Source organism: Beta vulgaris, chromosome 3 (assembly GCF_026745355.1).
Source record: "Beta vulgaris subsp. vulgaris cultivar EL10 chromosome 3, EL10.2, whole genome shotgun sequence".
NCBI classification, from domain to species: domain Eukaryota; kingdom Viridiplantae; phylum Streptophyta; class Magnoliopsida; order Caryophyllales; family Amaranthaceae; genus Beta; species Beta vulgaris.
Genome location: NC_079204.1, coordinates 57,137,189 through 57,164,922, shown reverse-complemented (window position 1 = coordinate 57,164,922; position 27,734 = coordinate 57,137,189). Strand labels below are relative to the sequence as shown.

General features: G+C 37.4%; 1 protein-coding gene across 1 annotated transcript; it reads right to left on the bottom strand.

The window, feature by feature from the left end:
- Window positions 1-21: 21 nt before the first annotated feature.
- Window positions 22-27,734, bottom strand: LOC104889812 (uncharacterized). Its single transcript, XM_048640099.1, has 15 exons — window positions 27,428-27,734; window positions 26,821-26,919; window positions 26,659-26,723; window positions 26,461-26,578; window positions 26,293-26,375; window positions 25,799-25,864; window positions 25,440-25,540; window positions 17,985-18,103; window positions 13,871-13,911; window positions 7,465-7,553; window positions 4,400-4,574; window positions 4,200-4,316; window positions 3,185-3,229; window positions 2,481-2,609; window positions 22-421 (listed from the first exon to the last, which is right to left on the bottom strand). Exons 2-15 carry the CDS (start codon window positions 26,888-26,890, stop codon window positions 287-289), a joined length of 1,353 nt encoding a protein of 450 aa, XP_048496056.1. The 5' UTR covers window positions 26,891-26,919; window positions 27,428-27,734; the 3' UTR covers window positions 22-286.

The following is a 27,734-nucleotide window of genomic DNA, read 5'->3' as shown; positions in this document are numbered from 1 at the left end:
AGTAACCTTTGAATCTCCTGCTTCTGAAAAAGCAACTTGCCAGTTACTTCTTTCGTTCATTATTTCTTTAATTATCTTTCAACCATTCATTTAGATACTTCCTCCATTATGAAACAAATGAAACGCTTTCTTTTATATGAGAGTTTTTTGAGAGAATAGTTTCATTTATTTCAGAGCGAAGAAAGTTCCCCCCAACCCCCCATTACACTAATCAATTAGCAAAACTATTTGAAAAAGAAAAGGCAAGCTTGTACAACTTAAAATCTGCAGCAAATCTTATCCCAATCTATTTGATATTATAAGTCGGCACACTCAAATAGAACTTGGTATTTTTGAAGTCATCCAGCAGCGGGTTATAACCATCTTTGGTTCTCGTTTTTGATGGCAGCCCGAATTCTTCCATGAAAGCAGATGTATCAAGCTGCAAACAAAAATTCAAAGATTACAAACGCTAACTTTAACTCGAGAACACAGAATATCAAATAGGGAAGAGTCTATCAGAATGAATCATATACGAATGAAAGAGAAAAACATATATGTTACCCTCTAAAGAAAACAGAGAATTACTAGCTCGGAGTAGTAGTATGCTAAGCTTACTGTTCAAAGTTTATATCGCTGCAGAATCAGCAAGCTATAGCCAATTTCATAAAAAGTCAAGCCATGAGGCACAAGATGACGGATCATAGATCAACCCATAACAGGTTGAGCTGCAAGTTCAAGCTAGGAGAAGGGACAAGGAAAAGGAACTCGTAAAACCTGAGTCGAATAGATTTGATCCATCGCAAAATATTGAATGCAGCTTAATAACCCAAGATTACTGTTTTAACAACAAAATTCAACGTTCTCAATAGACGTATTGCAAATCTCCTTTTAGGTTTCCTCCTGATTGCTTGCCGTCCAATTGAAGTCTACGATTCAGTTAGTGCCATCCTCTTTCTCCAATAATGATGACACTTTCCCCTCATATCATTTGAGAATTAGAAGACGAGTTGGTGCTTTCACGAGTAAAGATGTTTGTCTGTGTTACTAGCAGTTCTTTGTTTTATAATTGCAACATTTGAGTTTCATGTTCATCAAGAGATAACTTGGACAATTAGTATCATTAATCCAACAACATATCACGTGATAACATTTACCTAATACTTCCTCCATTCTTAAATAGACGCTCCATTTGACTTGCAAACTTGCCAATGCAAAACTTTGACCATTAATATCTCGATTTGTTCATTATTAAAAATTATACAAAAAATTATTTTGAAAATATACGTCGAAACAAATTCAACATCATCTTGTATGCTACATTGCCTATTATATATCAATGTTGGCATATCAATATTGTAAAGTCAAAATGGTGCAACTATATAAAAGAAAAATGAAGTACAACAGAATTTTGTCCAGACTCAAAGGAGACGTGTGGTATCCTAGTTGGAAAACTTTATCCCCCCTACTCTTAATGTTTTAAATGTTTATTTCAGGTAATTTAGTATGTATAGTTCCTTATAATTTATGATTCAAAGTATTGTTTGCTACTTGATCCCTTACTCTAGTGCTTGCTAAAAATCACCTGAAAACCCAATTTCCCACCTGGCACCAGCTCTTGATGGGCCATTCTGAGTATTGAGTATGAAGACATCACTATTCACTAGGTAATTCCTGAAGTACCTTTTATTCTTAAAAAAAGGGTAATTCTTAAAGTACAAACTAATGCTATTCAAGCCTTCTAAACCTTGGAATCAAAACTGACATTCCAAGTACGACAAACATTCAAAAGGGAAAAAATATATAAACATCCCAAATTCCCGACCATTGTTGCCATCTTCAATCAATGCAAAATAGCCCCAACTTCTGGGAGGTACTCCGAAAGTGGCCTGGGTCTACCTTTCTTAGGGATTTCATATAGTTTCATTTCAATTCTAAAAAATGGTTGTACTAAAATAAAATTAAGAGCTTTTTCACCACCAAAATTCCTTTGCCTTACTGCCATACCACCAGCACAACAAATTCAACCACCAGATCTAAAACATCAGACCTCCATATCTATCTACCTCCATACCACTAATAAGCGATTAATGACCAAAAATTCGAGGTATTAATCGATAAAGGCATCAATTGAGACCAGAATTGTATTTTGAGTACAGTCAGATAAAGTTGGGCACACAAGTGAATTATATGGGCATTTCTGATGAGGGTAAATTGGTGCAGCAGGCAGATATAGGATGGAAGAGAATAAAGTTGGTGCAGCTAAGTGGTCAGTCTATTGCTCCACATATTAAATTCTTGACAAAAACCGAAACATATCTTAAGCTTCATAACAGCACAGGAATCTCTCTCTCTCTCTCTATTTTAAACTCTAGAGATCAAGTGCACTTTACTGTTATTAAGATGGTTCAACTAAAGATCACCAACCAATCTGCTTAACTGTACAATTTCAACCCAAATGGTATAAACTCCAAGACATATTAAGCCAGAAAGCTACTCACTGTAATAGTTCGCCTCTTCTTCCTGCCCTTGGCTGGATTCTTTTGACATGGTTGCATTCCACCGGAGCAATAGTGATCAATGCGCTCTAAAAGCCAGAAGTCTGTTGGGAAAAAGATATCAGCATCACCCTGCACATGAAAATATAAGGGAAAGGAATTATAGTTCTCTATATCAGATGAATATTAACTTTCCCAACGTCCAAGAAAATAAAACTATAGAACTTCGAAGACCAACAAAATGGACATTACAAACTCTCTTAGTTCATCAAATGAAAGTGTATATTTGCCTATTCCATTGCACCAAAGGCATCTTTAACCTTACAAGTAATTGGACATAAATGAAACTGTTCATACTGTTCAAACTTTGAAGCGACAAGAAATACTAGTTCATCATCATAATACATCCAAGTCAAAAATTGTTATGCCATTATTGCAAGGCGCCAATGTTCATACATATACATAGGAATTTGTCGGATGATATGTATTATTCCGTTCCCCTATAATAGAGAGTCAGGCACAGTAGTGCACCTTTCACCTTGCAAACAGCAAGATGCAGGTAGATTATCTTGTTATGCAACGTACGGGCTTTCCAACCTATCACTCCCGGAAGCCACCTTACCCTCCTTTTAAAAAATTAAACCCAAAAAAATGGTACTTAAATGAACAATAAACTTCAAGAAAGAATAAATGAAAAAGAAGCAAACCTTTGCATCCAGGTAACTCTCATAATCTACGCTGTGGCCATGAACCTGAACAAAACCAGTAAGGAAGACTATCACTTGCTTTAATATTTTTAAGCCTTTTGACAAATGTAGATGCAACGACTTATCATAGATAGAGAGTAGCTGGTGCAATGATGCCAAAAACAACAATTTTATTGGAAGCATACAAGGGGGTGAAGACTAAAGGGGTCCATTGGGGGTCCAATTACCAGAAAGATGGAGAAATTGCAAACTGGTTCCAGGGAGCCTGTATGTAAAGAAACTATTTTGGAAAGCAGTAATAGCAGTCTCTACAAATTTTAGAACTTCCTGAAATGGTTAAGTGACCTAATGACAAGATGGTTCACAAATATGACTCACCCATGTATATTTGTATGCATCACAAATAAGTTCAGGATAGTAGTACTAAAGTACGTCACTTTACTGAAAACCGGAGTCCAGAGCCAATAATGTGTTAAGGGCCCCGGTTTTGCCAATAATTCCTTAAGGGCTCTCATTGGCTCCGGTAAAAAATCGGAGCCAATAAGTTTTCTTATTGGCTGCTGCGCTAAGGGCTGCAGTAAATAAGTTTTTTCCTATAGTGAAAATGCTTCAAACAACTAAATCATATACAAGCAAAACACTTTAGATCACTATATAACAACAATAAATCTGAAGATCAGTACACATTGAAACAAGTCCCAATAACTGAAAGATACACCCGAATCAACATATCGCATGCCAGCAAGAAGTCGAGAATCTAGAGCCTTTTCATTCGCCAAAGCATAAAAGAAGTACAGTCAGTCTGTAACAGATAAATAGCGTAAATTGTCATCAGTAACTAAAACATAAAGGGAATACAGTTTTCCCTTTCAGTAGCAATGCAATCGAGATAACCTTGTAGCAGAATTAGCTTCACAGGGTTGTCAGATCCATGCATCCAAGTAATTCACAGTACAAGCAGATAATTAAAATTAGCCTGAATCTAAACCATGAATGGATCAATAGCAAGAAGTACCTTTGCTGAGACAAGCGGAGCCCTCACACCAGGTATCCTCACATCAGGTAGGTAACTAAAATCTGAAGCAATCAACGACATTTTTGGCAGGGAACTATGTAAAGCCTCCATAAGTTTCTGCTAACACATTACTAGCCACCTCAGCTTCATATAATCAGTCAAGCAGGATATGAAAAGGTTTGAATTTGAATTCTACTTACCAAACAGCCAGTTGGTAGCCAACACTGCTGAGGCTTAGGGAACACTTTAGATAAAATACTTCTTGCAACTGATGTCAGTCTATTTACCGAGCCATTGATATCCTCAGCCAATATCTCAATGCAAAGTTTAATTAATCGATCTTGTAATGGTCGGTACAACTCCACAGGAGCATCCCTACCAGTCAAAATAATTTTAGTCAATTTACCATTGGATTTAAGATTTATGGCTCAATAGTTGACCACTTGACCATAAAGTCATGCGACCTAACATTATACGATACAAACTTCAAGTAAGAGTGTGTGAATATGATTGTTAATCTTTGTCTACAAGCTATCTATATTTCTTTTTTCCTTTTTTTAAAAAGAAAAGAAATTACAAAGAGAAAGCTGCACAACTAATGAACTAAAGGACAAGTTCACAAGAATTCCATCAAAGAAGAAGCAATCATGAACCTTACATCCTTTGTGCTGAACTTTTAGCAAGATAAATCCACTCAAATAGTTTTGCCCTTGAAATAGATCAGGTGTCAATACATGAAGATTGACCATTAAAGTCCCATTTCTGACTTTTGCATAAGATAAATACAAGTCTATATCCATTAATATCTAAAGGTGTGTGATGTCATCACAAGAGGCAGGCAATGAGATGTAAATTTGTTAAGCAATTTAGTTCTCCCAAACATTGTTAATGTTATTTAAAACCTCTTTGTTCCATCTAATGATATACTCCCTCCGTTTGCTAAAGATCTTCCCTCTTTCCGTTTAAGGGTGTTTCCAAAAGATCTTCCCACTTTTGCTTTATTCCTTATTTGGCAAAACAAATTTCCCTATTTACCCTCTCATGTCACTATCATATGGTCCACCATTACATTATTAATTCAATTTTACTCCCTTTCTCTCTCCTACTTTAACCCCTTTTTATTTGTTTATTTATCTTAACCCTTTCTCTCTCCTACTTTACTCACAACATGCCCCACACAACTTGATTTTCCTTGGTATCTGTAGGAACAGTAAGTGGGAAGATCTTTAGGAAACGGAGGGAGTAATAGACAATTTTTTTGGGATCTCAGTTCTGGTTTTGCCTATTCAATGAAGTAGGGTGCCTGACTTGCTCAGCATTCAAGTGTCTTTCCCTCCCCCATAATGTTTGTTGTTCGGGAACTGTGCAGAAGCGTGGAGGTTACGATATGAAATTGAAGCAACTCCTTTCTAGGTCTAACGATGTTGTAGAGACAACATGAGTATCATTGATTCTCTTACAAAGATCGAAAATTCCATGCGAAATCTACTCCATTATTTTGGAGGACTTTAAGATTTTCGGTTACATTGCTTTCACAAGGTGAACCAAGCGACATATTATTGCCCATAAGGGCCATGGCCATGTCCTCTACTTTGATTCATAGATAATTCTCTTCAATATTAGCTTCAATCTTATCATATGTAAGGATGCTTCTAAGGGGCTAATCAATCTTTTCTTTTGTAACACAAACATAAAGTAAAATAAGCCTTGTAACATCAAACATCCGAAGGATGCATAGTGTAGACACATTATCGTGTCTCCCCATTTTAGAACCTGATGATGATACATCACATCATCCTAATTGGTCCTATTCGAATGCATGCAGTCCAAAGAGCTAAGCTCAAAATCTTTTTAATTTAGCAAAGTCTATTTATTTGTTTAGAAGGTTGCAAGCCCGGTTCCAAAAGCGTAATTAAATATTCTTGATAATTACTTGTATCCATCTTTTGAAAAGCCCAATTAATTATTTTTAACAAATAATTGTATTTTTAATCATTTTCTTAATAAATATTATCTAAAAATAAAGGATATTATGAAAATCAAAATTTATCTTCTTAGAAGGATAATTTCTGGATCTAAACAATAATACTTAATGAAGGATAAAAAGAATTTTATTAATTTCTAAGAAAAGCTTGTTGATCTGTTGTCACGCATCACGCAGCCGAAATGCATCCCGTACTCCCGTGCACCATTGGTGCGCACGCGCGACGCATTGCAGAACGCCTATGCGTCAAGCGCATGATGCTTGCGCGCAGTATGAGATGTTCTCTTGTTATTTATATTTTCCTACAAATAGGCGTCGTTCCACCCGATTTTTGGCACAACTTTCAACGGAGATTTCATTCTAACATACTCCAAATATACACCTCCAAAACACTTCAAACACTCATACACTTTTCAATCTCTATTGATTTTGATTGAAGCTCTAAAATTGGTCCTCCTGAAGATCAATTTTTATTAAGACCCAGGTGACAACAATCTTAAACAATTCATGTCTTTCTATAAATTCTAAACCCCTAACCTTTTCTGTATATTTTTGTACATAGTCATGTTTATGTGTTTACTGCTATCATCACCTCATATGTTCATTTTTGTTAAGCAAAGACCTAAACAAATGTTCTAATATTAAAGTCTAATAACTTGGACAATTGATTGAGAAATTGAGTATTTGATTGCCAATGAGCATATCACCAAAATTAGTCTTTTGTATTTAATAAACCAATATAGATTATATTTTAAGGTGTTTGACAAATAATTTGGTTGTTTAATTGCATAAAACTAGATCTATAGATCGTATCAAGGAGAGGTCAACAATGGGCGAGCTTGATTCATTATCCTGTTTGTAACCTAAACAAGGAACTCAATTTTTGGTTCATTGACCAATTATTAAGTTATAAAGCAGAAATCTACATTGGTTAAGTCCATAGATGTCCCCATGATTTCCCAAATATCCAATTAGGTTTATTAGTCTTTCTTCCAAGACTTGTTGGCGACTTCAACACAAAACCAAAACCCTTCAATGAAATAGTCAAACTCGCCCTCACACCGCGTAAGCAATAAAAATATGCCCACACAGTGTACAAGTGGTAGACTATTAGTTTTCTAAATTACCATTAAACTATGAAATCTTTCTACTAATTTAACCCCTCAATAGTAAAGCTCCATCAATATGTGCTTCCATATTGAATTGTTCCTATTGTTGTGAAAAATAGCATCTAAACCACAAAAGCTATATAAAGACATCAAGTTGTGTTCCAGTACCTACCTGTCAAGCTGCTTCTCAACCCATACTTCTTCCCAATGTAAAGCTTGATTTTTAGAATGGATAAGATCATGGGGGAGGTTATCAAGCACCTAAAAAATAATAGAGATTAGTGTCGTTATGTTCCTTTGCCAAGATTACTGCAAATCCAGATAGAGATTGCAGAGTACCTAACTCATACAAGAAAATTACATATATGAGACGGAAAAGACTATTCGAATGTTCCAATAGCCACAATCAGAATCAAATTTCAAAAGTTGGAAATTACAATTGTCTAAAAGGACCTTCGAGACACAAAAAGTTTTCGGTGCCAAGGCATGAATAATGAGGCAACGCTGATCATGCACATGAACTATGCTTTTTTGCAAACAACTTATAGATTATCTAGACTATTTTCAGTTTTGTGCATACATACAAGCTACTTTATTTTACTTTAGTGGGAAAGAATTCTAAAAGAATTAAGGGGCAGGGAGAAGAATCAAACAAAAAGAAGAATGAAGGGGGTGGCCCTTATATGCCACAAGTATAGCTCGTAGTTGCCTCAAAGTTTCCCACTACCTAACTACACCTAGATGTACAGCTTTGAACGGGAATAACAACGACTTTTAGACCATTTCAGGGTCATTCCGTAGCTGGAAGATTATAAATGGGTCGTTTGGTGGCATTCTGAGGCAATGCAGAGCGTGGACCCTCCACGCGTTATAAGTTGCACCGAACCCCCTAGGAAGATTTCAGCAAAAAATATGCGGGGATCGGAGAAGTGCAAAAACAGTCGAAATTGAAGGCTACAAGTCAGGATTTTGGACGTCCCTGAGGCCCGTGCATCAAAGGCCGTGGGATGCCTCGTGGGGACATGGGACTTGGGAGGGTATATAAAGGACTCTCAAAGCTTAAACCGGGTATAGGAACGACTTTTACGACCATTTAAGGTCATTTCGTGGCGAAAAATCATATTGGGTCATTTCGTGCCATTCTAGGGCAATCCAGAGGGCGTAAATCAAATTGAGTCAAGCCCCCTAGGAAAGTTTCGGAGAAAAATATGCCCGGACACAAAGCAGCCTAAAAACGACCAAAATTAAAGGCAAATCAAATATGCCCGGACATTCCCATGGTTCGTGCACCAAAGGTCGTGGAATGCCACGTAGGGACATGGGAGAGTATATATTAAATACTCCGACGAATTTGAACGGTCATAGGAACGACTTAAACCATTTTGGGGCAGTTCCATAGTTGCACCAGAAAATCATAAATGGGTCATTTAGCGGCATTCTGTTGAAATGAAAAGGGTGCGAAGAACCTCAGTTACGTTATAAGTGGTGCCTGACCTCCTAGGAATGTTTTCGGCGAGAAATATGACCGGGCCGGAGGAACCAAAAAACGGCCGAAATTAAAGGCTATAAGTCACGCTTTTGGAGTTCCCCGGGACCGTGCACCTAAGGTCGTGGGATGCCTCATGGGGACATCAAACGGTATATTAAGAACTCCCACGGCATTATACGGACATAGGAACGACTACAAGCATTTTGGGAATCATTCTCTAGCTTCAATGAAAAATCATAAATGGGTCATTTGGTGGCATTCTGGGAAATCTACAAGGTCCGAAGCACCCGAAGTATTTTATAAGTAGTGCCTCACCTCCTATGAAGTTTCCAACGAAAAATATGACCGGACCCGAATGAGCCCAAAAACGGCCGAAAATGAATGTTATAATTCACGCTTTTGGACTCCTCGGGCACTGTGCACCTAAGGTTGTGGGATGCCTCGTGGGGACATAGGAGGGTATATTAAGGACTCCCACAGCTTTGAACAGACATAGGAATGACTTTTCTGACCATTTGGGAGCCATTTACTGGATGTATTGCAAAACCATAAATGGGTCATTTGGTGGCATTCTCGTGAGATACAAAGGGTGCGAAACACTCACACTACGTTATCAATCGTGCAAAAGACCTCATAGAAAGTTTTTGGCGAAAAATATGATCGGACTCGAATGAGTCGAAAAACGACCGAAATTGAAGACTACAAGTCACGCTTTTGGACATCCTCGGGGATCGTGCAAAGAAGGCTTTGGTATGCCACGTGGGGACACGGGAGGCTGTATTAAGCACTCCCGAGACTTTGAACAGACATAAGAACGGCTTTTACGACCATTTTGGGCCACTCCGTGGTAGCAACGGAAAACCATAAATGGGTTAGTCATGGCATTCTCGTGAAATGAAAAGGGTGTAAAGCACCCCAAGTACGTTATAAGTCCTGCCTAACCTCCTAGGATGTTTTGCGGGAAAAATATGACCGATCCCGGAAGAACCCAAAAACGGCCGAAATTTTAGGCTATAAGTCACGCTTTTGGACTCCCCGGGGACCGCGCACCTAAGGTTGTGGGATGCCTCGTGGGGACATGGAAGGATATATTAAGGACTCTTTCAGCTTTGAACAGACATAGAAACGATTTTTATGAACATTTCGGAGCCATTCAATTAATCTAATGGAAAATCATAAATGGGTCATATGGTGGCATTTTGGTGAAATGCTGATATGTCACATTTATATATAATTTTTAGATGCATTTTGATTGCATATAGAACTCCTTTTAGAGCATTGAGGTGCATAATGGAATGAATTAGGTAAGTTGTGCTCTACTACTCCCGTTTGCGTGTTTTGATCATTTTCAGGTTACTTTGATGCAAATTGATTATGATTACCTAAGATCAAGCCTATTAATCATTGAAGATGAAGATATCTTGCACAAGGATCACAATGCATCCATTTCGGGACAATTTCGAGTTAGAATGAAGCAAAGAGTTAGTGAAGAAGTGTCAAAACTGACACTATTCACTATTTTGGCCATAACTTTTGATATACAATTGATAATCAAGAAATTCCAGTTGGGTTGGAAACTAGACTTCAAGGGCTTTCCAATGATAGGTCACACGCCCCAATCCGACTTCTGGTTTGAGAGATACAGCCTTCGCAAGTTGACGCAAAAATTGCATTTTTCCTGCCCGGTCGACCGGACGAAATGAAATTTTCACATGATGCAAGGCATGTTAGCCCGGTCAACCGGGCGAGAAAGGAGCCAAAATCGCTTACGCGCCCGACCGGGCGGGTTCGCCCGGTTGACCAGGCGGATTCGCTTTTTTGTCGTAGAAGTTGAATCACCGTCGCCCGACTGGGCGGATTTCGCCTGGTCGACCGGGCGGTTTTTCGAGACGGGTTTTTTCGCCTTTTAGCCGGTTTTGTAAAAAGTATAAATAGGTTTTTAGTATTTTCGATTAGACTATCTTATTTTCTACGTTTTTAGGCAAACATTAGTTTTTCTCTCTCTAGTTTTTTGAACTTTTACATTGGAAGATTATATAGATCGTGATTTCCTTTTCATTGTTCTTCAATCATTCGGTATTCTTCTTTACTTTTTCTTTATTTATGAATTCTTTTACTTTGATTATGTTTATTGAGTTTAATATCATCATGAGTGAGTAGTCTATTTCTAGGGCTTAGAGAGGGAAGCCATGTTTATACCTTTTTTATTGTGGTTTGATGTTCTTCAATAATTGGATTGAATTAGAATAATTCCTGTTGATTTGTTATACTTGTTTAATTCATGTAATTGCGCAATATCATGAGTTATGTTTAGCTAATAAGAATTAGAATCGAAAGATCGTATTCATTAGAGGCTTGTTACAATAGGTAGATTTGATTATGTTGAGCGACCGTACTGGCATATGTTAATCTAAGAGTTGTTAATGCCTGACCAAGGATTAACGAAATACTTATTTATTCGAACCTCAATCCAAGTGTTGTTGAACTATGTTGTGATTAAATTGGTATAAGCATGGTGAACCGATCGATTGCCTTAGGCTTTTAATTATTTGATAAATTTCCATATTTCTGTGTTATAGTTTATTCTAGTTTAGTTATTAATTCTTCAAGCATTTTCTCTCTTGAAGTAGTTAGATAATTAAGCACAAATCTATAGAATCCCTCTCCCTGTGGATCGACCCGTATTTGCCAGTTTCTGCTAAACAGACACCGTGCACTTGCGGTATATTTTAAAACCCATCAAATACAAAGGGTGTGATACACCCATATTACGTTATAAGTCGTGCACAAGACCTACTAGAAAGTTTTCGGCAAAAATAATGACTGGGCTCAAAGGACCCCAAAAACGGTCGAAATTGAAGGTTATCAGTCACTTTTTGGATGTCCTTGGGCAACGTGCACCGAAGGCCATGGGATGCTTTGTAAGATAAGGCAGGGTATAACAAGGACTCCTACGACTTTGAACGAACATGGAAACAACACTTACGACCATTTCGAGGCCATTTAGCGCGGGTTCGAAAAATCATAAATGGGTCGTTTGGTGGCATTGTGTTCAAATACAAAGTGTGCAAAGCACCCGAAGTACGTTATAAGTCGTGAATGACCTCCAAGGAAGTCTTCAGCGAAAAATAGGATTGCACCCCAATTAGCCCAAAAACGGCTAAAATTGAAGGTTATAAGTCACGCTTTTGCACTCCTCGAGGACTGTGCACCTAAGGCTGTGGGATGGCTCGTGGAGGCATGGGAGGGTATATTAAGGACACCCACAGCATTGAACAGACATAGGAACGACTTTTGTGACCATTTCGGAGCTATTCAATTGATGTAATGGAAAATCATAAATGGGACATTTGGTGGCATTTTGGTGAAATACAAAAGGTGTGAAACACCTACATTACGTTATAAGTCGTGCACAAGACGTCCTAGAAAGTTTTCGGCAAAAAATATGACTGGCCCAGAGGACCCCACAAACGGCCGAATTTGAAGGTTATAAGTCACGCTTTTGGATGTCCTTGAGGCCTGTGCATTGAAGGCCATGGGATGCCTTGTGAGACAATGGAGGGTATATCAAGGACTCCTACGACTTTGAACGAACATAGAAACGACACTTACGACCATTTCGGGGCCATTTTGCGGGTGTTCGAAAAATCATAAATGGGTCATTTGGTGGCATTCTGTTCAAATACGAAGTGTGCAAAGCACCCGGAGTACGTTATAAGTCGTGAATAACCTCCTAGGAAGTTTTCAGCGAAAAATATGACCGCACCAGAATGAGCCCAAAAATGACCGAAATTGAAGGCTATAAGTCACGTTTTTGCACTCCACGAGGATCGTGCACCTAAGGTTGTGGGATGCCTCGTCGAGGCATGGGAGGGTATATTAAGGACTCCCACAGCCTTGAACAAACATAGGAACGACTTCTATGACCTATTCGGAGTCATTTAGTGAATGTAATGCAAAACCATAAATGGGTCATTTGGTGGCATTCTAGTGAAATACTTTTTCCAAAGTTTGTGCCTTAAAAGGAAGTGTCTAAATATGAGATGAGCTAATATGAAAATGGAATGTGCAATTGAATTCGAATGGCCTAATTCCGAGAGAGTTGAGATCAAATTGGGATGGAGGAATTAGTAAAGAATACGAAAAGTTGATGTTTCAAATATTGAAAATCTAATAAGATCACATGACCTTTCTTTCTTATACAGAAATTACCATTGAAGGCTAAGGTTTCTAACTTTGACTTTAAAAAAGCAAATGAATTGAACTTGATAAAAAATAATGGAGCATGGTTTTTCTTATTTGATATGTTGTAGAATTTTTTAAAAAACATCAAAGGGAGTGCATGGACTGGATATATGGAAGGAAGAAGAGGAAAATATCATTTTGTTGGGGGGAAGGCTAATAGGAACCCCCACCCAAAATTGCCTCTAATGGGGTTTGATCTCACAACATCGTGGTTGTGAGATGCAAACCTACCCACTAGACTAACTAAATAAGCATTGTATGGTACGGGACTTTTAAATGTTGTATGCAAGTATTGTGTTGTTTTACGTTCGCCCTTGAAACCCGTATCTTAACAGCATGTAATATTCAAGGTTTTTCTAATCGTGACTTTTGAGCTGAAATTCCCTTTCCCTAAAATACAGAACCATCATCCAACATAAAATCCTCTCAAGGGAAATCTAGGTACACAATTTGAAAAAAAAGATACTGAAATGCGTCTTTAAGAAAAAATTGAAAAAAGAAATATTTCACCATTAGATAACAAGGGAAAAAGAGTTGCAAATACGTCAATATAATATAATATTATTCACCTCGAGCTGCAGGCCTGCAGCAAATCCACAAGTCGAATTCATTGTAAACTCTCGCGTTTAAAATATATAAATATGTGTGGGTGAGTGAGTGAGCCAAGCACACCCCCCTAAACAGTCTCAAACTTAACTAAGACTCAGGATTGGTATTGGCTTGTAAAGGGGTGAATAAGCAATAGAAAGATATACTATTAGAAGAATGCATGGAAGAGTAACATCATGTTCTATATCAAACGGACAGCATAACAAAGAATTAAAACAGGAATAAGTTTCAATACCTCTAGCATGATGACCCAGCATGGCTCCTGTTGTACATCACCTACTCACAGAAAGAAAGATTATGTTACCCAGTTACCTTATACACTTGTAAGGAAATAAATCCATGCCAATAATGCACAAAAAAAGGTTCGGATTTATATTTCGAAGCAAATCATCCTAACACATAGTGAACGGGAATAATTTTGCGCACAAAACGCAAAAATCAAGGAACTTGAGTCTATACAAAGAAGTTAATATGAATTTGCCAGGCATATCAAACCACACTAGCTCCATGTTTTCTGAAAAGGCCAGATAGTATGAAAGATAAGGGCCTTTTCGGATTGGTAAAAACATTCTTCCGGCCACAGTATGGAATTAAAAAGCAAGAGATAATTTAGGCCTATTTTGTCCCCGTTCTTAAAGATACATGCTTTACCAAACATCAAGCCAAATTCTAGGATTCCTCCTTGGATCAGATACGCCGTATGCCAAGCTGTAAAAGGCTCTTTACCTGCTCTCCAGTTCGAGGAGAATAGCAGTTAGCATAGTAACTTATTTATGGGGAGTGTGTTCCCCCTTTTCTTTGTTCCTCGAAATTGATATCTTCCTCCCTCTCTATCTCAACATTACTTGTACCCACTGAAACTTTCTCTGTTTTTCTCTCCTTAGCTTGAGGATCTATAATTTTCAAATACCAATACTAAGCTAACAAGAGCAAGTACAGGGGAAAAAGGTTTACCATGATGGTCAAAGCGATAGGCTAGCTATGGCCAAATGGTACATGATTAAGGGTGTGTTCTATTCGGCTGATTTTGACAAATCTGATATTAAATTTACCTCCCTGCTATCTGCTGCCCGTATTTACCATACGCCGTCCATATTTATACGGTATTTTTTCTTTTTTCTCCCTCCTCTACTTCTTCTTCCTTTATAACCACCACCACTGCAGCCCCCACTCCAACCCCACCAGCAGCACCCCGCCCACCCCACTCCAACCCTGCAACCCCTCACCCCACCCTTCACCTCCCTCCTCTCCCCCATTCCCCACTTCCCCCTGCACCCCTCGCCTCTCTCCTCTCCCTTCGTCCCAGCGAACCCAGCCACAACACGCAACCCCCTCGCCTCTCTTTGTCCCAGCCACAATGGGCAGCCCCCCCCCCCAACGTCCAGCAAAGCCCAGTCCCCCCCCAGGGTAAGCTCCCTTCCTCCTCCCCTGCAATTTCTTTTTTTTTTCAGGTTCACCACGGAAACGAAAGAAAATTACAGATCTACCATGGTGGAACCGACCAATTTTCCCGGTTCCGCCATGATAGAACCGAAAACAAATTTCGGTTCCTACATGGTGGTACAGATTTTTTTGCCGGTTCTACCACGGCAGAACCGGGAAAAAAATGTCGGTTCCACCATGGTAGAAGTGTAGAACTGAAATTTTCTTTCGGTTCCTGCCAAAAAAAATAAAAAATAATTATATTTTTCAGGTAAAAAGAATGCCATATACGTATAAAAAAAAGGTGGTATTTAGTAAATATGAGCGGTAAATACTAAACTCCTAAATTTACTTATCTAAACTTGCTAGAACTAAATTTTATAACTTATTGGAACTCTTTAAAATTATCTACACTTATTTTTTCTGAAACAAGTCAAAATAAGTTCCTCAGAATACCACCTAGTCATCCGATAAAAACCCAGTAGCCCCAAGATGAAGAGGTGAATTCTACGGCATTTATAAGCATCAACTTTCCCTCGCGATATTCTACAAAAGCTTGTCAAAGATCAATGGTATTGATGATATTTGTGATAGCAACATAATCAACAATTTATTACCATAAACCAGATAACAAGAAGCATCAAACCATGGATTAGGAGACCTCTAATGGCAGCTATTCCTCTATCTCCTCCCTCATTTACAGCATTCATAATTACACATCATACTGCAATTCCGCTCATCTTCCTGTGTTATACACTTAACATATTACCAGGTTCTTGCTCTGAATTGTGTCAGTGGGAGGAAGTACAAATTGGACGGTGTCCCTGAGGAGCTTTGCATATCAGGTAATTTGATCTCTCTCACACTTCCCCTCTTGATCTGGATTGTTTAAGTGAGAGGAAGTACAAATTGGACAGAAAGTCACACAGAGCAAGTTAGTATAAGAGATGAAATAGGGCGAAACTAGAACAATAAAAAAGGAAGGGGGAGAGAAATAAAAGCAATAGGGGGAGGATTATGACAGGGTAAATGATATCCTAGAAAAAGACACTTTATTAACCCTTCAACCAATACCACACCAAATGATCCTTGCCGTTTAAACTATACTTCGTACTTAAAAACAACTACACATGGCATTTTCTCAAGATAACTCACCAGCTTCCATGTTTTAAGCTGAAAAAAGAAATAGAGAAAAGTTCTTTTTTTATAAAAATATTTCCTTCCCAACTTTCATTCTTTCCTCCTAAATTATTTTCTCAGTCTTTTCCCTTCCCTTCCCTTATAATTAGGATGATTAAAGAATCAAATCCATCAACGAAAACAATGACAGCTTTTTCAGAATTCCATCAAGCCAAGAGCCACACTAAGTCACTAACTTAAGAACTTGAAGCAAATACAAACTATAAGATTAAAACATTAACTAAGAGCCCAAATCTAATCAGCAAACCACAAAGCCGAGAATAATTTTAATCAAATCCTCCAAAAGCATACCTTCATCAACAAAAAGGATACTTATCAAGTATCAACCCAAAATTCAATTAGTCAAAAGAAAAATAAACTCCTACTGCTAAGTATGAACAATTGCTACGTGTTCTACAGTGACCACTCAAAAATTGGGATTGGAAATCTGGTAGCTGGTATATTGACTATGAAAATTCTTTCTTATTTTCCATTTCTTTCAATTTGTTTGATCTTGGGATCTAGTGCTTGATAAGAAACAATAAAAAACTAATCAATTACAATAGATTGAATGACTAATAGATAAATAGTTGTACCCTTGAGGTTGGGTGGGGGAGAGGGGGGTTAAGAATCATAATGCATGTGCACTGCATGGGCTTGAATTCAGTTTATGCGTAAATGTGGTCACGGGAATGTTTCATACCAATCTCAATGTCCTTAACAATACCTCCGTTTAGAAATAGTTGCACAAAACATGTTTGCCAATGCATTATTTCAAATATTAATATCTCTAATTATCAATAAGTAAAAATTATAAAAAGTTGATATTAAAATAATATAAATCGAGACGAATCTAACAAGATCCCATCATGGAATTAAAACTCTCCCGTTCCGTTACAGAACGGCCGTTCTGTAACGGATTTTGGATTTGCCGTTCCGCGAAATCCCGTTACAGAACGCCATAATAAAATTCACTTACTTCTCGCCGCGTCGTCCGTTCCGTAACGCGAACTCGCCGCGTTAGAACGATTTTATCCCCGTTACATCCGTTCTTTTCAAACATTGGCCAAAACTTTTTTATGATCTAATTATATAGTTGAGGAAACATGATATTCTATTAGATTTGATTCTATTATGTTGTAATAATGCTTCATAAACTATAAAAATGCAAATAAGGTTAAAACATATTAATATGAATTTTTTTAAAAAAATCACGCCGCGTCGGCCGCGAAACGTTCTATTTCGCCGTTACAAGCCGTTCCCGCGACAACGCGACCGTTCCCGCGAACGCGACCGCGAGCACATTTTTTTTCCCTGGATCCCATATGACTATGTTTTTCCTAAAATATAAATCACCAAAGACAATTAAAGTGCAAGATGTAAATAGTACACACTATACAAATGGTGCAACTACTTCTAAACAGAGGAAGTATTATGCCAACCTGATTATTTCACTCTTCAAAAAGTGCAAATATGTCCATCTCAATTGGCTATCAATACAAGACAACAGGTTATGAATCTATTTTCAAGCCATATAAGTTGCAAATTTCTAAGTCGAAATAAGCACCCCTTGTTCTCTTACATGCTTGAAATCAATTTTCTTTACAAAAGAGAATAATGCATATTCTGCTTACTGGATTCGACTTCATATGCTCCTTGTGGAATCAAGTAGAAGATTGTCCCAAGATAATTGTCGAAAGAATTATTAGTTCAAACAGAAATTGCAGAGAAAGGGAAAGACGACAAACCCCATCCATTTTGATCTGCAGCATCACGACATTCAACCCTAAATCTTGATTTGTGACTTTGAACTTGACCAACAGTTTCCTTTTGAATTTCAGCTAGAGAAGGACTTATCTCCACTGATCTGCACCAAAAATATGGACGAACTTATCATGTTTTATACGTTAAATTGATTTCTTAAACGATGTTGCAAGGTGGCCAACTGGCCATAGATAGATTGGCATCCGAATATTCATATTCAACATATTGATGCATCACTACACTATTCTACCCTAAAAAGGTGATCCCCTTTTTAAGACATGGTTCTATTTCTCCTGAATAAATGAGTTCCTGCACCTTATGTTGGAGTTCACAAGATAATTCATCAAAGAAGGAACCCCGTCTTCTGTATGAAAGCCCATAGTTGAAGATAATGGCAGCCCCTGCTCTTATCAAATATCCAATTTGATTATTGTCCAATTATCAAAACATTTCAGATGGAAAATCAATGGTACACTAGAGACGTGGTGAGTAACCCTTGCTGACAAGCTCCCAAGCCAGAATGCCTATTTACTTCATGCCCATGCTCACAATCCCTGTTAATGTGGCTTCACAACTAGAGATAACACAGAGTGAAATTGAATCTCCCTCATTGCAGTTGTAGTTTAAGGACAATATTTCTTAGTATACCATTCTCTCCCCCCCCCCCAAACCCAACCCCCAAAATATCAAAAAGAAATAACTTGCAGATCTGGCAACTTTAAAGAAAAGCAAAAAAAAACTTCTCCTTCTTTTTCCTTTAATATTAAGCAAGACTTCTCTCATTCAGAAAAGAGGTTAACAGAACTACATGTGGAGCTAGATGCATATAAACTTACAAGGGGAAAAGAATTATGACTAACATCACTAGACTAAGCTCTCAAAACGAAGTTAGATGACACTACACAAGTTCGTCATGCATAATTTTCCTGATAATAGGATCTTTCAGATCGGGTACAAATCGCTTTCAATTTTCAAGGTAGCACAAAGACAGAAACGGTATCTGGAGAACAATTCAGAATGGGAAATCAGCAATTCTCAAATATAAGGAAACTCAAAAACGTCATATCAAATAATGAAAGACTTTTTCTTTCTTTTTTTACGTTTGAAATTAACTCCTGTTTAATATATTTATTTTAGAAAATAAATGCTAACCATTTTGAATTTTGAATAAAGAAAGGGGGAAAAAAACTAGCCCTTCCTAGAAAGCTCCACCTGACCACCCACCTATCAGAGGAAAAAAAAAAAATCCACCCATGATATGAGCAAAAGACCCCTCATTAAACCTACTATTTGCTTACCCCTTTCTTTACTATTCTCTCAGCTTTCCTCATTCCTTGTAGGTTCACCTCCTTTATGACTTTTTAGCAAAGCAATTTTTGAGAAAAACCTCAACATCTTTCGGCTACCCTTCCTTGAGATAAAGTATTTGAAAAAACATCAGTGATTGGGCACAAAGCTGACAAGCCACAGGACACGAGAACAGCAACAGCAGCCCGCTGTCAGATAAAGCCACAAGAGAAAAGGGGAGAGGTAAACAGCCTTCCTTGGAGACAACTTCTGAAGGTTCTGACAGCCATGGTTAATCCAACAACCGCATCTCCGAAATATCTCAAAAGTAACACGTGAATCATTTCCAGAAGGGGAAGGGCATTTTAGGCAAGTTTCACTGGCAGTTCTGGAGTTTCGAAGTTCTTCCCATTTTATAGACGGAAAAAACAGCGCTTTCCTTGCTTTCTAGCTTTCAATCAGGGGTCAATTCAGTTCCTTTACCATTCTAAACCATTGTATGAATATCAATTCTCTTTAGTAATCAGATATGGTCATGAACTGATGGACGGACTAAAAAAGCCTTCTTTCTAAAAGAGGGAGTACTCAAGCGGTAATCAGAAGCACTCAAAATTTTGTTATGTTCTAGAATTCATAATCATTGGGGAGACAATTCAGTGTCTCAGACTCTCAGTCTTCAGGCTACAAGGAGCACTTTCCACTATGATCATTCAAGGACATGATCACCTGAGAAAATGATTTAGTTACACTGCGAAAAATGTTTTACTTACCACACCTTACTTCAGCTCTATCTCTAACTGATATGCCCTTAAAGCACCCACAAAGTTAGGCCGGGAGCTTAAAGAGAAGTATGAACAAAGAACCACTAATTGTTGACAACTCATCCTCCAATAGTGTCATGAAACCTTCCAAGACATGCAATCACATAAAAAGTTACGCTGCTTCAAGAGAGCAACACCTTGCTTAGTGTTGACCCAACCCTAGAAACTAGGCTCCGTAACACTTTTTATGACTAAAATATTCCATAAAGCACCAAGGGAAAACCGCACCTAAGTCTGCCAACTATTGACAGCTCAATCAACCCTCTCTTGAATCTAAAACCATAGTCTTCAACATAAGGCTAATCACGACTACCAATCTACCATGCACCCAAAGCACATTTCGGAATATCTAACTACAAATCAAATACCTATATCCAAGATCCAAGATCGAGTACCCAAGCTAAAACCAACATAAAATTAATGTGGTGATTACGAAGTTAAGGTAACAATATACCCCTTGGGTAATCTATCTGCACCAATCAGCATAAGATCCCATCTAAACTCAAAAACGCATTATCCATTCAAACTCCCATCAATACGACCTCCACCAATTTGAAGTTCGATGAGCTAAATACTAGTAATAGCAGCTAAATCAAGAGCAGATCAATCCCACGATGTTAATGATCCACATATCTCCCCCCACCTTCGGTTACACGCATAATATACTTCCAAACTACAATCCCATCCAGTTGTCAAAACAGCACTACCATCTAACGTAGCTCAATACTATTGTGTATTCCATTAATTAAAATTATCATTTGGTTCCTAATACTACCATCAATTTGTTCAATATGTGTACTTAAACAAACACTAGGATACAATAGGAAAGAAACAGCGGCGACTCTAGGATCTACCCCACGTGGATTAGGAATCGTTCGAAAAAATAACCATGATAATTGATAAAAAAAAAATCAATGCATTAGGTCAAATCCCAAATTACAACCAGCAAAAGTGTAACCTGTTGGGTTACAATATTCAGATTTATCAATTAACAAAAATTATAATTAGTTCTACCCATCAAATAAGAGTAAAAGTTATCTTATCAAAATTATAAGTAAATTTTGTATCTTTCAAAATTAGCAGTGATGAAGTAAAATACATGAGGAAGCATCTGATATTCAAATTAGTTAGCTATTGTTTAACACTTTTTAAGCGTTAAAAGATTTATAGTTACGAAATTAAGGACTATAAAAATGGTGAATCCTACATGACTATACATTTTTTGTACCAAAAAAAAAAAAAAAAAAAAAAAAAAAGATGATCAAAGTAGAGTACATGAATAGTGTCAAAGTACATCTAACAATCATAATAAAACGGATGGAGTATTAGCTATTTAGCATTGGAAACAAATGGAAAAAGATATTCAAAAGTAAAACATTATAGTGATAGTAAAAAAAAAAAGAGCTTAGTTTTGAAGGGGGAGAAAAATGGAAGCAAAAGGAAGTGAAGAATAAAGGAGACAGAAATGCTCCAAATAACCTCTAAAGCACGAGTATTTCTCCCACGTGCCGTATAAAGGAGACGGAGTACGGCAAAAATACATCCTTGAACCGTATATGGAACTAGGGGACAGACGTGTAGTCGGGGAAGGATTTAGACACTTAAGGAATACATCCATAAATAGTATATGGAACAGCAGGAACGTCTTGGGACGGATTTAGACACTTACTCACGTTCCCCATGGTGCAAGTGTCGTCTTCGCTCCACTAATGTCGCCATGAGCCCTGCCGGCGGGAATAATCTGGCATCCCTCTTTCATGTCCCACTCTGTTAATGTTGTCTAGTTTACTTTTTTTTTTCAATGTGGGGAAAGGGAAGGAAATGGGAAAAAAGTTGAACTAAGTCCAAGGCATGTGAAAGAGGTGATAGTGAAGAATAGGTGTCCAACAACTTCTTTTTTACTACTTTCTCTTCTTCTTTTTTCTAACTAACCTGATTATCTACAACTTTCAACTTTATAACCCCATACATATATATGATATATTTATACTCTAGGAAGGAAGAAAGCTTATCAATTTATATTATTTTATATGTCTGTCGATTAATGTTTTTTGTACAAAAAAAAATATGGAGACTATATGTATGAAAAAGGTAATGTTATTCATTAAATGTATCATATTATTTTTATTTTTTTTGCCGAATCCAAACCATACCCGTTTTCAAAAAAATTGATATTGCCATTTTCCGTCCCCGTCTCCATATCAATGTGATAACCGCTTGGGTTCCAAAAATAGCAGAAAAAAAAAGTTAAAAAGTTCAGTCTTATAACAGAATTCAAGCCCGCATCCGTCATGAGAAGATAGGGACTTTATGACGTTGGTAAAAGTCAAAACTACTCGGCCAAGTTGAATTGTTTGTTCTATTGCGCCATGGGATATTGGGATGTTTATATTTGTTGTCTTTATCCTTTTTTCCTACTTTTTCTCCTGTTTTTTGATCCACCACTAAATGCAGACCACTTTGCTATACTTCAAGCCCTCACCAACAATGAGAGTTCAAGAATTTTAGACATAAATGTCCCATGACAATATAACAATGTCCCGCGACAACATACTGTCTCCCCCGACAGCGTGTTTGATTCACCATCAGTGTCATAAACCCTGTACACTCACAAAATAGTGACTCATACACCAACTCACGTCCCTTAGATTTGGAAATTGCGATGCGCGTGAAGCTGCTAAAGTCTCTAAGGGCGAGGTGCAAGGCATGAGACCAAGGTGCGAGCGAGGTACACTTTTACTAAAATTCTTGCGACATATTTACTGGTTCAACATTCTAGTAAAGAGTCCAAGAATTAAGTAAAAGCTCTAATGGTCAGTATGCTTTCAATAATAAAAGTTACAGCACAGCTTAGCTATACATATGCAAAAACATAACTAGGGAAAAGCAAAAGAATACATAAAGTCACTGGTCAAAAGTTCTGTAGTGCATAGAGATAAATGTTGAAAACGGAGCTAGAGTTTAGGGGGAAAAAAGGTGTGCGAGTTATGTGTGGAAGCTAGAGAAAGAAAGGTAAGGAAAATATATCGGAAAAAAAAAGACCACCTAACAGAGAGTGAGGACGAAAAGGATAAATCAGCTAACTGAAAAAAATCACCAGCAACAACCATATGTGGCAGAATGGGTGTTGGAAGGAACCAGCATCGACTCTCACTGAAGGTTTAGGCAATTGCACTACAGCAATTACAATTTCTCTTTCAGTACCTTTCATTTTCTGATAATGTCTTCTACTCTAGACTAGCAAAACAACCTCCCCTTGCTTGTCTTGACTAGAGAAGGTTAGTACAATGAACACCCTAGAGCAAGACTTAACTCGCAGAAACATCTCACATCACACAAGATGTACTTTGTTATGGTATTGCGTCAAGAATCATAATTGATAAAACATTACTCTGATACCAGCCATAAGGTTTACATGGCCCTGCTTCTACCATATTGACCTTATATCAGTGTATCAGCTGTCTTAACGGCCTTCTATGACTGGAAATAGCAGCTGCGCATGCTGAAAATGCAATCTAGTGGAGTGGTTGATATGTTGCATATCGACTCTATAGTCAGAAACCACACTGACAAAAGTGCAGAAATACATGAGCAATTTTGCAGCAAATAGTCAAAACTCTATGTCGATGCACCACATACTTACAAACTCAATAGGACAGAGTCATAAATGACAACATGCGCAGGGTAAGGAAAAAAACTAGACTACTAATTAGTCGATACCTAGGAAGCACGGAAACGACTGAGGGGTAGCATTTCAAAGTGTGGGAAATGAGAAATGCCAGGAAGTGCCGAAACAAACGTATTGACAGTGCTTCCACTGCCGAAAACGTCTTGGAAATTAGGAAATGTCTGGGCGGACTTTTGTGAGGCATTCGGACACACCAGTGATATTCAGGCCCATTTGCTAGAAAGAAATAAGGGAGATAAGTTTCTCTGGAGAAAAATGTTTGAATTTTGCTAAAACAGCAACAAAGCAGCTTCCTTCTCTCCTCATACTGGCTATTGCCTCATCTAGTTGCCACAAAACTACAACGCCAAAAATCCTTCAGGAGAGAGGGAAAGCATGAAAACTTTGGAAGTGAGATCCATGGCAATGTAATATTGTTATAGTGGAGCTTACTTCTTCAGAGAGGGGAATACGAGGAGCACTAAGTTGGCCTGACTTTCGTTGTTTCAATGAAGGTGGATGGGCTTTTGTGATCCTCGTCTATTTTCGGTTGTATGTTCGTGGGCTAGGCTCATAAGTTGGACCATAATTTTAAACCACAAAATAATACTTCCTCTGCCCCAAAATACTGAATCCATTTCATTGTCTCAAAACCATAGTTCATCAATTTTGACCATATTTTCATTATGTACTAGAAAAGAATTACCATTTGGTAACTTGTTAAAAAGCTCTTAATCTGTATTTTTGATAGATCAACTTTTCAGAATTTTTTTAATATGTAGTTAAAGATATCAATGGTCAATCATGTATCTTAGAGACCATGAAAATATGAAATGGAAATAGTATTTTAGAACGAAGGAAGTACTTGGTTTCTCAAATCTAACCACTAGGAATCACTATGAACAAAGAAAAAGTTGATAAATATACTTCCTCAATTTTTTATCAATCACTTACAAGTCCTTTTCATGGAAGTTTACTATTAATCTCTACATGCCTATTTAATGTAACTTTTCCCTCTCCATATATCTACTTTTGCATGGTATTAAGGACCACTTGTTTTACACACGTGTCTATTTTCATTGCCTAAATATGTGTTCCCAAGCTATATGTAGTGACTGAGAAAGAACAAAGGAAGTAATTAATTCTTTAAAAAGAATTTGAAAATTATCCCTCTATTTCCTATTAGTTGTTCTACTTTGACTGTTGACACTATTTACATACATTTTATTTTTACTAATATACATTTAAAAAAATTGAAAATTATTGTTAAATTTGTCTCAACATGGAGTTCAAAATTATCATCGTTTTATAATTTTTACTAACAGATAGTTGAAGACATTAATTGTCAAAGTTGTGCTAACAAAAGTGGAAGTCAAAGTAGAACAACTAAAAAGAAACAAAGGAAGTAATTGTTTTCCTTAATTAACTCTATCCTGTTTCCTTGTTTTTAGAATGCCATTTTCCTCTTTTCTTGCTATCTAGGTTAATATTAAAATACAAAATAAAAGATAAACTACACAACAACAAAAATATTGAAGAACTGATGAGACGGAAAGAAAAATATAGAGCAAGTACCAACAGAACATAAATAAAATAAAATAAAGGGATCATCCACAAGACATACATGCTAACAAAGGTAAAGCTACCCACAACCATGTACCTACATGTAAGTCATGTTGTTGTAAACTCGAGGTGGTGCATTCAACATTACATAATCCATTATACCCTTTGCACAAGTTCCAGATCCACCACCTATCTCATAGATCTGACAATAACAGAAAATTCCATCGAGATAATTAGGATCAAGAGGTGGACTGACGTATGCAGGGAAATAATAACGAGAATTTTTTAAGAAACACATTGGTTGGCAGGTTTTAAGAAGAATGGCTTCTAGGGTAAGAAATGGAATTTCTGGAACCCATGATAACCGAATCATATATATAATTGACAGCCAACTGGCCAATTAACACCATTAACCAGATGAAAAGTAATTGAACAAGAGACGAGAGGTAAAGAGACTCACTTTCAGAGGAACTGAAAAATTAGCAGTACGCAAAATGGCTTCAGCTATGCCATGAGCATACCAAGGCTGCAAGAGATGAATCACCATGTGAAATAGAGCATCAACAAACGGTCATTCAGGTGCAGCAGACCTTCAAAAACATTATGAAATAAAGTGCAAAGCAAAACATTGACGAACTAGGTCTCAAGTGCAAAGCCATACAGCATGCCCTGTAGAGAAAGTTGAGCGATTAGAGCTTAGAAGTATGTGTCCACAAGTAAGCATATTAGATTAATATAGTTGCTCAGAGTACAATCCATTTATAAGATTGAACGCTCAAGAGCCACATATATTAAACTCAGAAAATTTTCCTTCTTATTTGAAGATATAGTAGTTGATGCAACTAGTGCAGTCTTTGACTGAGTACATTATGTGAAGACATTTTAGAGGGAAATATCAAACAAGGCACACAAGTAGAAACACAAGGTGTATAGAGGGTGCATAAGATAGATAACCTTAAAAAGCTCGACGGGAGTAAACCATGATATGTGACTTTGCTTGTAAATCTTGTTTAGATGTTGCAAATAAGCTTTCCTGCCTGAAGTAGAAAAAAGAACGGAACCCTAGAAATTAGAATAGAAAAGAATGGGAAGTAAGTTGGAAGTAAAAAAGAGAAGAAAAACCTTGAAGCTGATTGAACTTGATAGTAGCCTCCAAGACTCCAACAGGACCTGACGTTGTGGTTTTGGAGAAGTAACCATTGCGAGGGTGATAAAGCGCCGCATGTATGAAATCACGCACCTAAAACATAGAAATTACAAAAATACATTTACTTGACGTTGAAATTTTGGTAAAAACATAATGGTAGCACTACCACTTACCAGCATTGGCTGATGCGCGTCAATGTAGGTAGAGAAGGCGGCGGACTCTGTCACTCCCACTCTCACTGTGGCAGAGAGAAACTTTTTAAGCATTGCTAATGGCGGATTGCTAATGGCTAATTGCTACTTGCTCAACAACTAAAACGAAAAAGAGATTCAGACCTTTGTATTTCCGGAGATGAGAGAGCCCAGTTGCTCTTGCTGTTGCACAAAGAGACCGATGTGCAGGCATAGTTATAGAGCAGTGGCGGAGCCAGGATTCTCAAAATGGGGGGACAAAATTCAACCGTCAAACATTCGGAAAAAAAAATATGTAAAAAAAACAATACACCACAAATTGTTTAATACTTAATGTTTTACATTCAAAATTCCAAAATGCTTATAGTCTTACAATCTAAGAAAAATGACAAAAAAAAAATTAAACTAAAAATAAAAATTTCAAAGTCATCCTTCGGGTCTTCATATTTTGAAAGTGATCAATGATTTTAATTATAAATCAACTCATATTTATAATTTCCTGATTAGAAATTTCAAATTGCAAACTAACAATTTCCTAAAGCATGAGTTCATGACCAATTCCAATTTCCAAACCAACAACAATTCAACAAATCAATCAACAACCATAAATCCACATTCCACAATCGCAAATTAACATTTCACAAATATCATAATTCAGTAATTCACAACCAAACAATGTAAATTGTAAATATAAAATATTACCTTAAAAAAAAACTTAAACTAAAAATTAGTGTTAGTTAAGAAAACTTACAAACTGACTGAAAAATGTAATGGGCGTCTCGGGAGTTGGGAGGCCGGCGAGTCGGCGGTGGGGGTGGCGGTGCGCCGTGCGCGGTTCACTTCGCTTCAGAGTTCAGCCGTCGCAACTCGCAACTCGCAACTTTACGCTTCCTGTTCTGCACTTCTGCTGTTCGAGAGAGTGTTCGCTGCAGAGTTTTAGGTCGTTGTCTTGAGTGGTATTCTCCCGACCTGGAGTGGAAGGAGCAAAGGAAGGGAAGAACTCTTTTTTTTTTAACGGGAAGAACTCACTTGCAGTCTTGCACCTTAACTTCAATTTA